The 11,274-nt window shown below is 42.3% G+C and overlaps 1 protein-coding gene across 1 annotated transcript; it reads right to left on the bottom strand.

The window, feature by feature from the left end:
* Positions 1-218: 218 nt before the first annotated feature.
* CHRNA9 (cholinergic receptor nicotinic alpha 9 subunit) lies at positions 219-10,828 on the bottom strand. The gene is made up of 5 exons (XM_035726430.1): positions 10,428-10,828; positions 10,017-10,162; positions 8,928-9,082; positions 2,537-3,069; positions 219-848 (listed from the first exon to the last, which is right to left on the bottom strand). The coding sequence occupies exons 1-5, from the start codon at positions 10,489-10,491 to the stop codon at positions 307-309; spliced, it is 1,440 nt and encodes a 479-aa protein (XP_035582323.1). The 5' UTR covers positions 10,492-10,828; the 3' UTR covers positions 219-306.
* Positions 10,829-11,274: the final 446 nt, after the last annotated feature.

The following is an 11,274-nucleotide window of genomic DNA, read 5'->3' as shown; positions in this document are numbered from 1 at the left end:
GGTGGCCAACACTTGACCTCAGCTCCAGTCTTGATCTTGGGATCGTGAGTTCAGGCCAATGGTGGGCTCCATGCTGGGTGTGGAGCCTACTTTAAAAATAAAAAAAAGGAAAGTAAACACACCATAACCCCTAAATCTTAGATATATATTTATTTATATATATAAATTATATGTATGTGTTTGCATGTGTGTGTGTGTGTGTGTGTGTGTGTGTGTGTGTCTGTGTCTGTGTAAATCTGACTTGGAAAAATATTAGAGTAGATCACAGGGAATTTTATTTATTTGTCTCCATACACCAAATGCCCACTAATCTGCTCCTACAATGATCAAAACAGTCATCACGAACACCATAATGAAAAAAACCCACATAAAGAATCGGTCTATGACCTTTGCAACCTTCTTCCACTCGCTCCCCTTGGAATTGGTGGCCTTGTGGTGTTTGAGGCACTTGGCAATGTACTCGATATTCCTCATCAGCCCCTTGTACTGTGCACAATAACTGTCAGCATCCTGTGGGTTCTCACCATGGCACCCCAAGTCATTCTTTACCAGTTTGTTTATTTCCTTCTTTCTGGGAAGTCCTTTGTTTCTGTCTGTTTGCTGATTTGGCTCTGGAAGTTTGCCATAAGCCTTTGTGAGGTGGGTTTGCTCCCTGTCGTGGCGGGGGCTAAGGCAGCTCTCACCCACATCATAGACACACAAGACCCTGGACATATATTTCAGGATGACGACCCTGGCCCAGTGTGGCACCGGCCGGGCCTCAGCCCCGCAGAAGTGGATGTTCATCACCATAATGGTCAAGGCGGTGGAGGCTGTGATCAAGGCCATTGTGGCTATGTAGTATTTGCCTGGAAAATAACCACAACCAAATTAGCTTAAAACTGGCCTCATGTTCCCCTCAAAAATATACAAACACCTTTTCTAAGGAAGCTGTATACACTAATGGTTCCCAGTATAAGCTTCTGAATCAAACTTCCTAGATTCAAATCCCAGGTCTGTCACTTACTAGACTGGGGCAAGTTAGATCTTCCTGCTGAGCCTCAGCTTCCTTCTCTGTAAAATGAGTATAATAATTGGATCTAATTCATGGAATAGGGCGAGGCTTAATTGAGATGGTACATGTAAAGTTCTCAGCACTGTCCCTTCACTGAGTGAAAGGTTTCTAAATGTTTGCTGAGATCATGATGTGAAAAAATTCCACTTTCAATAAACAACAATTTTGGGCAACTCTCAGAATTGTCTTCAGATCTCATTACTGTTGGGTAAGGAAGAAGCCTCTGTGTCACTATTAGTCTTTAACGTGTGACTGCATAAAGCAATATTCATGAAAAAGGAAAATTAAGGAAAGAAATAATAAAGGTAAGGGCACAGATTTCTAAAATATAGAACAAAAAACCAAAAAGATGAACAAAAGCAAAAGCTATTTGAAAAAAAGGAATAAGATTGATTGATAAACCTTTGATAAAGCCACTTACAGAATAGAAGCAAGGTGGGGGGGGTGGTAGAGAGGGAGGGAGAATGTAAAAGAAGAAATAACAGAATAGAAATTAAGAATGCAATAAAATAATATTTAGCTGTATGATAACATATTTGAAAATCTAGATGAAATTTCTAGAAATACATAAGACATCAAATTTAATGTAAGAAGAAAGAACATTGGAGTAGAAAAGCTCCAGAGTTGGTTTTATAGGTGAGTTTTACCACACTTTTAAAAGACGGATAACTCATATCATGCAAGTCAAGTTGTTCTACACTCTTTGAGTGTAGAAACCTGCATTTTAATAAGCCCTCCCACATCTACTATATCCAATAAAGGTTAAGGATTATTCTATTAAGGGTAGATGATGGGCTGAAAAATCCAGTCAAGCATTTCTATCCTGTTTGCCGCCCTTTCCCAAGAAGAGATACTGTGTGCTGTGAAAAGACAATAATAGTCACTACTTAGGGTGCACTTACCATACACCAGCTTCTACACTAAGCAACCACACAATGAGTAGCAATTACACACCCTTTCCAGGCAATGAAGCAGAAACAAAGACTAAGTAACTTGCCTAAGATCAATCGTTAAGAAATGAGTGGTGAAATCTAAGTTCAAATGCAGATTTAACTTCAAAATCAGGGCCTTAACTTCTAAGCCAGTGGACAGAAAGTGCATCAAAATCACCCAGAAGTCTTGTTAAAACAGATTGGCCGGGCCTCGCCCCAAAGTTTCTAATTCAGTAGGTCTGGGGTAGGCTCTGAGAATCTGCCTTTCCAAAACGATGTTGCACTGGGGGTCCAGGGATCACACTTTGAGAACCACTGCTCTAAACTATATTGCCTCTCCTTTCCCCCTTCACGTAAACCCAGACACCGTAAGACCGGTTCTGGAGAACAGATATCTCTGTATTCAAAGATGCCAACTGAAGACACTAAATGAAGCATGTGACAGCTTGTGTTGAGTCTGGAATTGACCTGATGGTTCTGACTTTAAAGGAACAGATACAATCCCACTCACTACAAAGCTAGGCTCAAAGTGTAAGGCCTGTGAGCTCACCTATCAGTGGGACATTTTCTGAGGCCGGCATGATCTCTGCCACCATAAGCTGAAATACAGTCATGGCCAACAGGATGGTCACTCCCAAGGAGACCTTTTCCCCAGATGCTGCTGGGAGATAAAAACTCAAGGGGGCCAGAAAAGAGATGAGGACACATGGGATGAGGAGGTTGACGATATAGAAGGAGGACCTCCTCTTCAGAAGGAGAGTGAATGTCACATCAGGGTAAGGCTCAGAACAGCAGCCATAGGAGATAACATTCTTCACAGCGGGCATGCCATGGACCTCCCACTCCACATCTTCGATGAAGTCGGAGAGGTCGCCACTGTCTAGGGCATTGACTATGTCCACCTGGTTGCCATTGTAGGTCCAGGAACCAAAGGTCAGGTTGCACTGCTGGTTATCAAAAGGGAAATAGGTGACATCCACCACACAGGAGCTTTTGGTGATGGCTGGTGCATCCCAGGTGATCAGCCCATCATAGCGCAAGACCACATTGGTGTTCACAGGCTCAGAAGATTCATCATCAGCCCTGGAGGTCAGAGGAGGAGAATGAAAGCCACTTGTCAAGACAACTCATCAACTTCCTTACTCTGGATAGCTCACTGACCTGTGCACATCCTTTTGGTGTCTCTGGCAATGGATCACCATTCTCCCTGTCACCCCAGCTGAAAGTCAGAATCAACTCCAATTTGCCCCTCTCCTCCATCTCCTGTAACTACTCAGGGCCAACGTCTCTTGGATGCTTCCTTTAAAGCATCTCTGCTCTATGCCCCTTCCTCTTCATTTCCAAAGCCACTCTCTTAGTCCAGGTATGACGATTCAAACATCTAGATAAAAAGTAAATATGTGGAGGCTAAAATCTAATAGGGAGGCTCTACTTACCTGATTTGTTAACTTTGGGCACAAGAATATTAAAATAGCCTTTTGTTGCTGTTGGAAGAGTTGTATATGTTTATTTGAAAAACGCAGACAAAAGTTCATTTACCCAAGGGCGCCTGGGTGGCTCAGTCGGTTAAGCATCCAACTCTTGGTTTCAGCTCAGGTCATGATCTCGAGGTCTTGGGATCCAGCCCTGCGGTGGGCTCTGCACTCAGTGTGGAGTCTGCTTCAGATTCTCTTTCCCTCTCCCTCCCACTCACTCCCTCTCTCTCAAATAAATAAAATCTTAAAAAAAAATTCATTGACCCATAATTAAGAGATAATTTATTCTAGATATATTTTCTTTTTGCTTTATCAACATTTATGCCTGGGTACAGAATTTCTATTTTCCTTTAGAGAATGACTTTCTCCACCACCATTGCAAGGCAGATGAAATGTTGATCAAGGTGCTCCAGCCTCCCCTGGCCAGGGGCTGGCCATGTGACCTGTGCTAGATCCAACTGATTCACTCTCCCTGGAGTTTAGATCTTAAGCAGAGTGACCCAAAGACCAAAAACAGTCACTCTGGTGATGCCTCCTTATAAAACAAATAAATAAACCAGCTCAGTAATCCCTGCTGTCTCAAACTCTAGAGCAGTCCCAGTCTATCCACTCTGTCCTTTCTAAGAACTGGTCATTGTTTTTTTTTTTTTTCCTTTAATTCAGTGAGCTGTACCATACCCTTTCAACAAATTCCTTTTTTCAGAAGGTAGCCAAAGTCAGTTTCCAATGCTTACAACCCTAACTGATAAGTTCTTATTAACATTTAATGCATTTTTCCCCATCTTCCTTATCATTTTTTCCCTATAAAATGTATTATGGCTAAATGTAATATGTACGGTATCCTGGATTGGATTCTGGAACAGAAAATGTACATTAGTGGAAAAACTGATGAAATCCAAATAAAGTCTATAGTTTAATTAATAATATTGTATTCATTTTGACAAATGTACTATGTTATTTTGATGTAACACTAGATGTAACATTAGGGGAAGCTAGGTGAAGGGTATATGGGAACTCTCTGTACCATCTTTGCAACTTTTCTGGAAATCTAAAATTATCCCGAAATAAAAAAGTTAATTTACCCCCCAAAAAAAGATGATACAAAATTTAAAATGTGGTTATTCATTCATATTCTCCTGCAACATTATTTTCATGGCCAATAGTTTCCTTTATATTCTATTATATAGATATGCCATACTTATTTAACCAATCCATCAATGTTCAACATTGTCGTTTCCAGGTTTTGCATTTACAAGCAATGCTATAGTCGAATCTTTGCATTTATCCACTGACTCTTTCCTTAGATTAAATTGCCAGGAGAAGATGTGCTGGATCAAAGAACTGTCATGTTTTTAAATTATTTTTTCCCACTTATTAAAAATTGGGCACCACAACATTAACTGTAATGGTCTGATTGAAGTGGACCAAATCAGACCATTACAGTTAACGTGGGTGCTCAATTTTTAATGAGGGTCTTTAATGAGGGTTTAAAGAGAAGTATCTTTAATGAGGGTCTTTGTGACAAAGATGAAGTAACAAGATGAAGTTTTTTGAAAATCCCTGAACCTAACCTCTGTAACGATGAGAAATGTATATAGTTAGCTGAATGAAAAGTGAGCACTATGATGAACTGAGAATATCACTCACCCATCCTACCTTCTTTGGTGTAAGAGGAGAGATCTCAGGATCAGAGAGAATCTATTTGGACAATTCCATATCAAAAAGAAGTCCCCCTCTTTCTTTCGAAGGTTAATTTCCCTCTTGGTACTATGATTCCTTTCCTCCCATGTCTCCTTCAGGATTTTGCATCTCTTGGTTTCTCTTACTCTCTCTGGCTCACTGAGACCCTTCCCAATGCTGTTCCCCAGTCTCTCCTACCAACTTCCCTTCCTCTAAGGCACTTCCCACATCCCACCTCTCTTTCTACACACTGGAAATGATACACGCTGCTGTCAATTCCCCATTTTGTTTTTATTCTTGCAATTTGGCTTCTTCCCAACATGTGCTCTCTCAAAGGTCATTCATAACTTGCAAACACACAAATCTAAAAACCTGTTCTGGGTCCCTAATCTATTCAACTCTTCCCAAGCATTTCACAGTATAGGTTGTTCCTCGACATCCTTTCTTCCCGTGGTTTCTACGACACAACTCTCTCTCTCATTTCTCCTTCTACCCCTTTAACCATTTCTTTCAAGTGTCTTTTGTGAATGTCTGCCGTGAAGAGTTTCACCAACTTTATCTGTAGTCATTTTCTTTCCTTCCTTGAGTAGTTCTATAAGGGCTCACAGGGCTTTTGATATCTCTTCCCCAACCTTCTTTCCAGGTTTGAGGATTGCCTTTTCAGTCCCTTCATTGGTTGTCTCCACGTGAATGTTCCTTTTGGTCCCCCAAACTGAACAGGTCCCACACCAAACTCATCATTGTTTTCCTCAAACCTGTTCCTCTTTCCCTCCTTTACATACAATCTCATCTAGCAGGTTTGCCATTTTCTCAACCACTAGATGACTTAAACAAACCCTAGTGCTAAAATCTAGACAAATCTTTCTGAATATGATAGAGTACCCAATTCCTCACTAGCTCTAAAATCCAAGTGTTAAGATGGCCCATGAAAACCCAACCATTAGAACTCTCTCATAATAAATGCACATTCGGAATTTCTATAACCTAGTCTCTACCCGATCTAATGTCAGGAGTCCTTGCAGCCTCTTGCACTAACCATTATATTGGCCATATACTTAGACTAAACAACCTCACCAGAATTTTGAGCCCCTGTTTATTTATTCCTTTACTGATTTGGTAACAGAGGCAGTATCTGCTTGAATAACTATATTGCTAAAGAGCTCACTACTTCTTGAGAATATTGATTTCTCAAGTTATTCATTATGATTATTTTTTTAATTGTTTATCTTCCCTTTAACTTTTCATTGTCTTGGTTTTTGTCCTCTAGAGCAAATTTCTCTCTTTTCTCTCCCTTATTTTCTCCTTGATTGCCTAACATCACCATCAAGTCTTCCCAAGAACTGCTAGCTTCCAAACCAAGCATCAACAAATTCAACTGCTCCTCACATGAAGTAGCTCCCAGACCCATCACCATCCTGATCACACCCTAGCAAGTCCAGCCCATGGATTCAGGTTCCAGTGGTGAATCTAGATGTGAAGCATCTTCCCATCCAAACTATCTATCACACCTGACTGGATCACTACCACATAGCCCTCTTTCCTCTCCCCACCGCCACTCAGAAAGCCCATTTTGTGGTCTACAAGGTTCAATGCCACCTTCTGAGAAATAATGAGAATATTATATCTGGGATCAGAAGAGTCTACAGTTCCAGGGATTCAGCTAGACGGATCAGGGTCAGGGAAATGGTTATGACCGAGGTCCCTTCTTTGCCTGATCCTGTAACTCTCTTCTAGTCTCATTTTAGCTGGTTATAGGAATGCAAATGATATCCAACCATAGCCACATTTAGAGTTTCCTCTAAGTAATAAAACTCTGACATTACTGAGAAAGAGAATGCAAAGCAGAATAAAGGATCCGAAACAGAACTATCTGAGACAGGAGGGAAGAGAAGACTAAAGAGTCAACCCAGAGGAACAGAAGAGTTGATTACTCAGTGTGATGAAAAGATTCTGTGTGTAAAAGGGACAGGGAAGAGAACTCACACATCTCAAGGCCAATGATCTGGGGGGGAAAGGGACAGAATTTACCAAAGCCACAGTAGGTCTGTGTGAGCTCATGAGCACACAACTGGTTTCTGGAATAAGCGGGGACTGGGGCAGGTTCAACTTAGATGACCATGCAAGCTTGCAAAGAAGCATGTCAGTAAGAGTTAGTCATTGCTTCAGCCAACCAAAGCAGGAGGAAGAGGAGAACCAGCATTCTGTTTGTTTCCCAGGAAGAACTGTTAGAACTGATAGAATGCTGTTAGTGATCTATATCAACTATATTCTCTGATTATCTGCACCCTGTGAGTGAGAGGAGCTAATGGACAACATGGCTCATTCTCTTGCCTTCTCTGTGTGTGTGTGTGTGTGTGAGAGAGAGAGAGAGAGAGAGAGAGAAGGGGGGAGTAAACTGGAATAATAAAAGCAGTAGCCATGGGATGTTGTCTTGCTTGGAAAGGAATATGGAAGGGCCCTCTCGCCACACAGAGTGGAAAATGGTCAGCAGGATGAGTGCTATGATTCAATAGGTCATGACCCTTGGATGAGCTCTCTGAGTAAGGAATAAGGCTAAAATCCAGGCTGCAACCCACCAGTGTTTCTTCCTGAAAAGAAACTCATGCCCACTAGAAGGCTGAGCTCTCAGGAGAGCCCCTCTGAACTGCCCCTCATTCACCCCGTTCTGAGTCAAAGAGGAACCATTCCCAACCCACAGGACCTTGGGTTCCAGAATAAAAAGAGAGAAGCTCCTTTGACAACAGGTGGAGCAACGGAACCTGAATTGTAATAGAGCAATGTGGTTCCTCCTCAAAGTGTGGTCCAAGAACCAGCAGCACAGACCTCTGGAGCTTGTGGACATGAAGAACATCAAACTCTACCCCAGACCTACTGAATCAGAATCTGTATTTTAACAAAGCTCTTCATGTGCACTTTACAGTTTGAGAAACATAAACCTTCTACCCTTTACTCAAGGCCCCTTGCTCTGAAACCAAGAAAGGGCAACTGAAGATTTTATGATCTAGTTCATCCTCCACTCCAGTGTCCAAAATCCACAGGCCAGCCGCTAGCTGGCCCATTCTGATTTAATCTTAGTAGTATCATTGTTATTGATACATGATCTTGGAGAAGGGACCACCACTATTATGAGTTGAATTGTGCCCTCCCCCAATTTATACGTTGAAATCCTAGCCCCTGGCACCTCAGAATGTAATCTTATTTGGAATAGGGTCATTGTGGATATAATTAATTAAGACAAGGTCATACCGGAGTAGGGTGAGCCCCTAATACAACATGAGTTTTATTTTTATAAAAGGGAAAAATGGACACAGACAACACACAGGAAGAACACCAGGTGAAGAGGAAAGCAGAGATCACGGTGATGCTTCTACAAGCGCAGGGACAACAAAGGCTGCCAGCGACCACCAGAAGCTAGAGGAGAGGCATGGAACACATTCTCCCTTACAGCCTCAGAAGGAACCAACCTTGGATATCTAGCCTCCAGAACTGGGAGAGAATACATTTCTGCTGTTTGAGCACCCCAGTTTGTGGTACTTCGTTACCGTTGCCCTAGGAAACTAGTACAGCCCAAAATGCAGGTTCTCATCCAAAAGGGGACTATAGCTCTAAGTTTTTATGACCTATTATTTTATTATCTAAGATTTTATCATCATCATCCCAGGGCCTAGGCACTGGGATGAATTGGTACTTAACTTCAAGCATGTTTTAAACATTCTTTTTTCATTATGTTTCAATTCTTTGTAAATCAATAAGCTCATTCGTGAGAAAGGACTGACTCATACTTACTTATTGTATAGGACAATATCAGGCCTCCACACCAGGTCACTGGGGATCCTGATGGAGTCCAGCCCATCATACTGGTCTCGATCCCACGTGAGATACGCATCATGCCAGATTTGGCGGATCCATAAATAGGCAGTCAGAATCTGGTTTCTTTCGTCCTGTACAAGTAACCATGATATAACTCTCCAGTAGACACTTCAACCAAATGCCTTCCATCTTTAGAGCACTTGTTCTTTACAACAGAAATTCCAAGAGCACAAATCTACTTTCATTAAATCAATGAGAGCGTTTCTAGTCTATCCCTTTGACTGACTGTCAAAGCCATTTTTTTTTCTGCTTGATTTAGTGTTCTGAATGTAAAGTGGACAGGTGTTTAAGCCATCAGATCTTTGCATCGATCAACAGCCCAAATTTCTCTGAAAGTTGATCCACTGATGATTCACTTGAATAAGAAAGTCAGGAAATATCTACAATGTACAGAAGAAAGTCAAGTTTCACAACTTCGTGACCTAAATGCATATAAGCACTAAATAAGATATGCCATCTTAAAACACCACCTTTCTTTTTTTAAAAAACAGGAATAAAATTCATATAACACAAAACTCAACATTTAGCCATTTTAAAGTGTATGGTTCAGTGGCTTATAGTATAGTCATGATATTGTGCAACCATCACCACTATCCAATTCCAGAACAGTTTTGTCCACCCAAAAAAGAAACCTTATGACCATCAATTCATCACCCACTATTCCCCCATTCTTCCCACAGCCCCTGGCAACCACTACTCTGCTTTCTGTCTCCAGGGTTCTGCCTATTTTGGACATTTCATAGAAAGGGAATCATGTGATATATGACACCATCCCTGTTTGGATGATCAAGGCTGTTACTGTTAATGGCCAGGATTAGGTTAACATCTAGCGAAATTACTTTTGTAGAGAGTTTCCTTCCTTGGTATTTCCTTCCCCCACCAGCTTGTACATGTTGCTGTCTATTCTCATTTTCTCTCAAATTCCAGGTAAGACACCTCTTTGGAAAACACGGTTAGTTTCAACCTAAGCACCATTTCAAAGAGTCACCACTTTATGTTACTCACCATGTCCTTAATCTGAGAAAGTGTAATTTGCAGGGTGACATTCAGGACTTTATCTGTATCTTCCACTGGACGAAGAGCATTGTAATAATCTTCAAAAAGGTCATTAAACAACTTCTGAGCATATTTTCCATCTGCTGCTTCTACAGCTGCTCAAAAAGAGGGACCTGGATCAACATGCAATGTCATGTATATTTCAAAGCAAAGAACAGCAAACTGAGGACTAGAACTGGGCACCACCCAGCATCAGCTAGGGGCAAGCTTTGGGTATATGAGAGTTTTTTTTCTGGCTCATCAATAAGAGGCACGAACATTTCCTCGCAGTGAGAGCATTTATTCTGTTTGCTGGCCCACTGCCACGAAAGAAGTGGCCCCAAATGAGCTGAGATGGTTACACACCCATCAGCCTCTTACCTCTCAGTCTGGAGACAGCCAAGTAAATCCAGCAAAAGGAGATGCAGGAATAGGGCCAGTTCATCTTTTTCCTGAGCTTCTACAAATTCTCAGGCAGGCAGCGGTCTTCCCCTTCTCTCTGTGAATGGGAAGGGTCTGGGTCCAAAGATCCCACTCTGCCAAAGCAGATGGAGAGCTCGGGCTTGCAGTGTACCTAGGGCCCAGAGATCCAGAGATTCAGACCTGCCCTCCCTCCCCTCTGGTAATCTGAGCCAGACAGCTTTGGCTGCAGAGATGCAGGAACCTGGGTGGGCTAAGTCAGGCAGTGCTGATCTGGGGAAGCTGTCCCAGCCGAGGGTCCCTAGCCACCTTCAGCAGGAACATCCAGACCAAACTTTCAGAGGAAGTCAGGTAGGAGCCCAACACCCCCCTCCCCCCGAGACTGCAGAAAGAAATAGGCGCTTTCTACACCTGCAGCAAGCAGATCGAGCCTGAGTCGAAGGACTAAGGGAAGCCCAGCAGACTCTGCCACGGGGCATCCTCTGGAAAGGCTCTATGAATGCGCTTCAAGTGGCATTTGAAGAGGGAAAGAGAAGCAATTCCATGATCTCCAGAACAGATTACCTTCTGCTTCAACTCCTTCAAGATCGGGCACAGATCTCCTGTGGTAATGTGTGTGAGTGTGGGGGGAGGCAATGGGAGAAGAACATTCACTCCCTTCAGAAGCAGCCATACTGCGATTAGGATTTGGAGTCCCAAGATCTAGGTTTAACTGCAAGCCTGAACACTTCCTAGCCCTATAGTACTGAGCCTTCCTGAGCTGGAGACCAGGAACATAGTATTCTCTCTCTCCCAGAGCTACTGGGAT

The sequence above is a fragment of the Zalophus californianus genome, chromosome 2 (genome assembly GCF_009762305.2).
Source record: "Zalophus californianus isolate mZalCal1 chromosome 2, mZalCal1.pri.v2, whole genome shotgun sequence".
NCBI lineage: Eukaryota > Metazoa > Chordata > Mammalia > Carnivora > Otariidae > Zalophus > Zalophus californianus.
The sequence above is the reverse complement of the archived record's forward strand: the minus strand, read 5'-3'. Positions and strand labels throughout refer to the sequence as shown.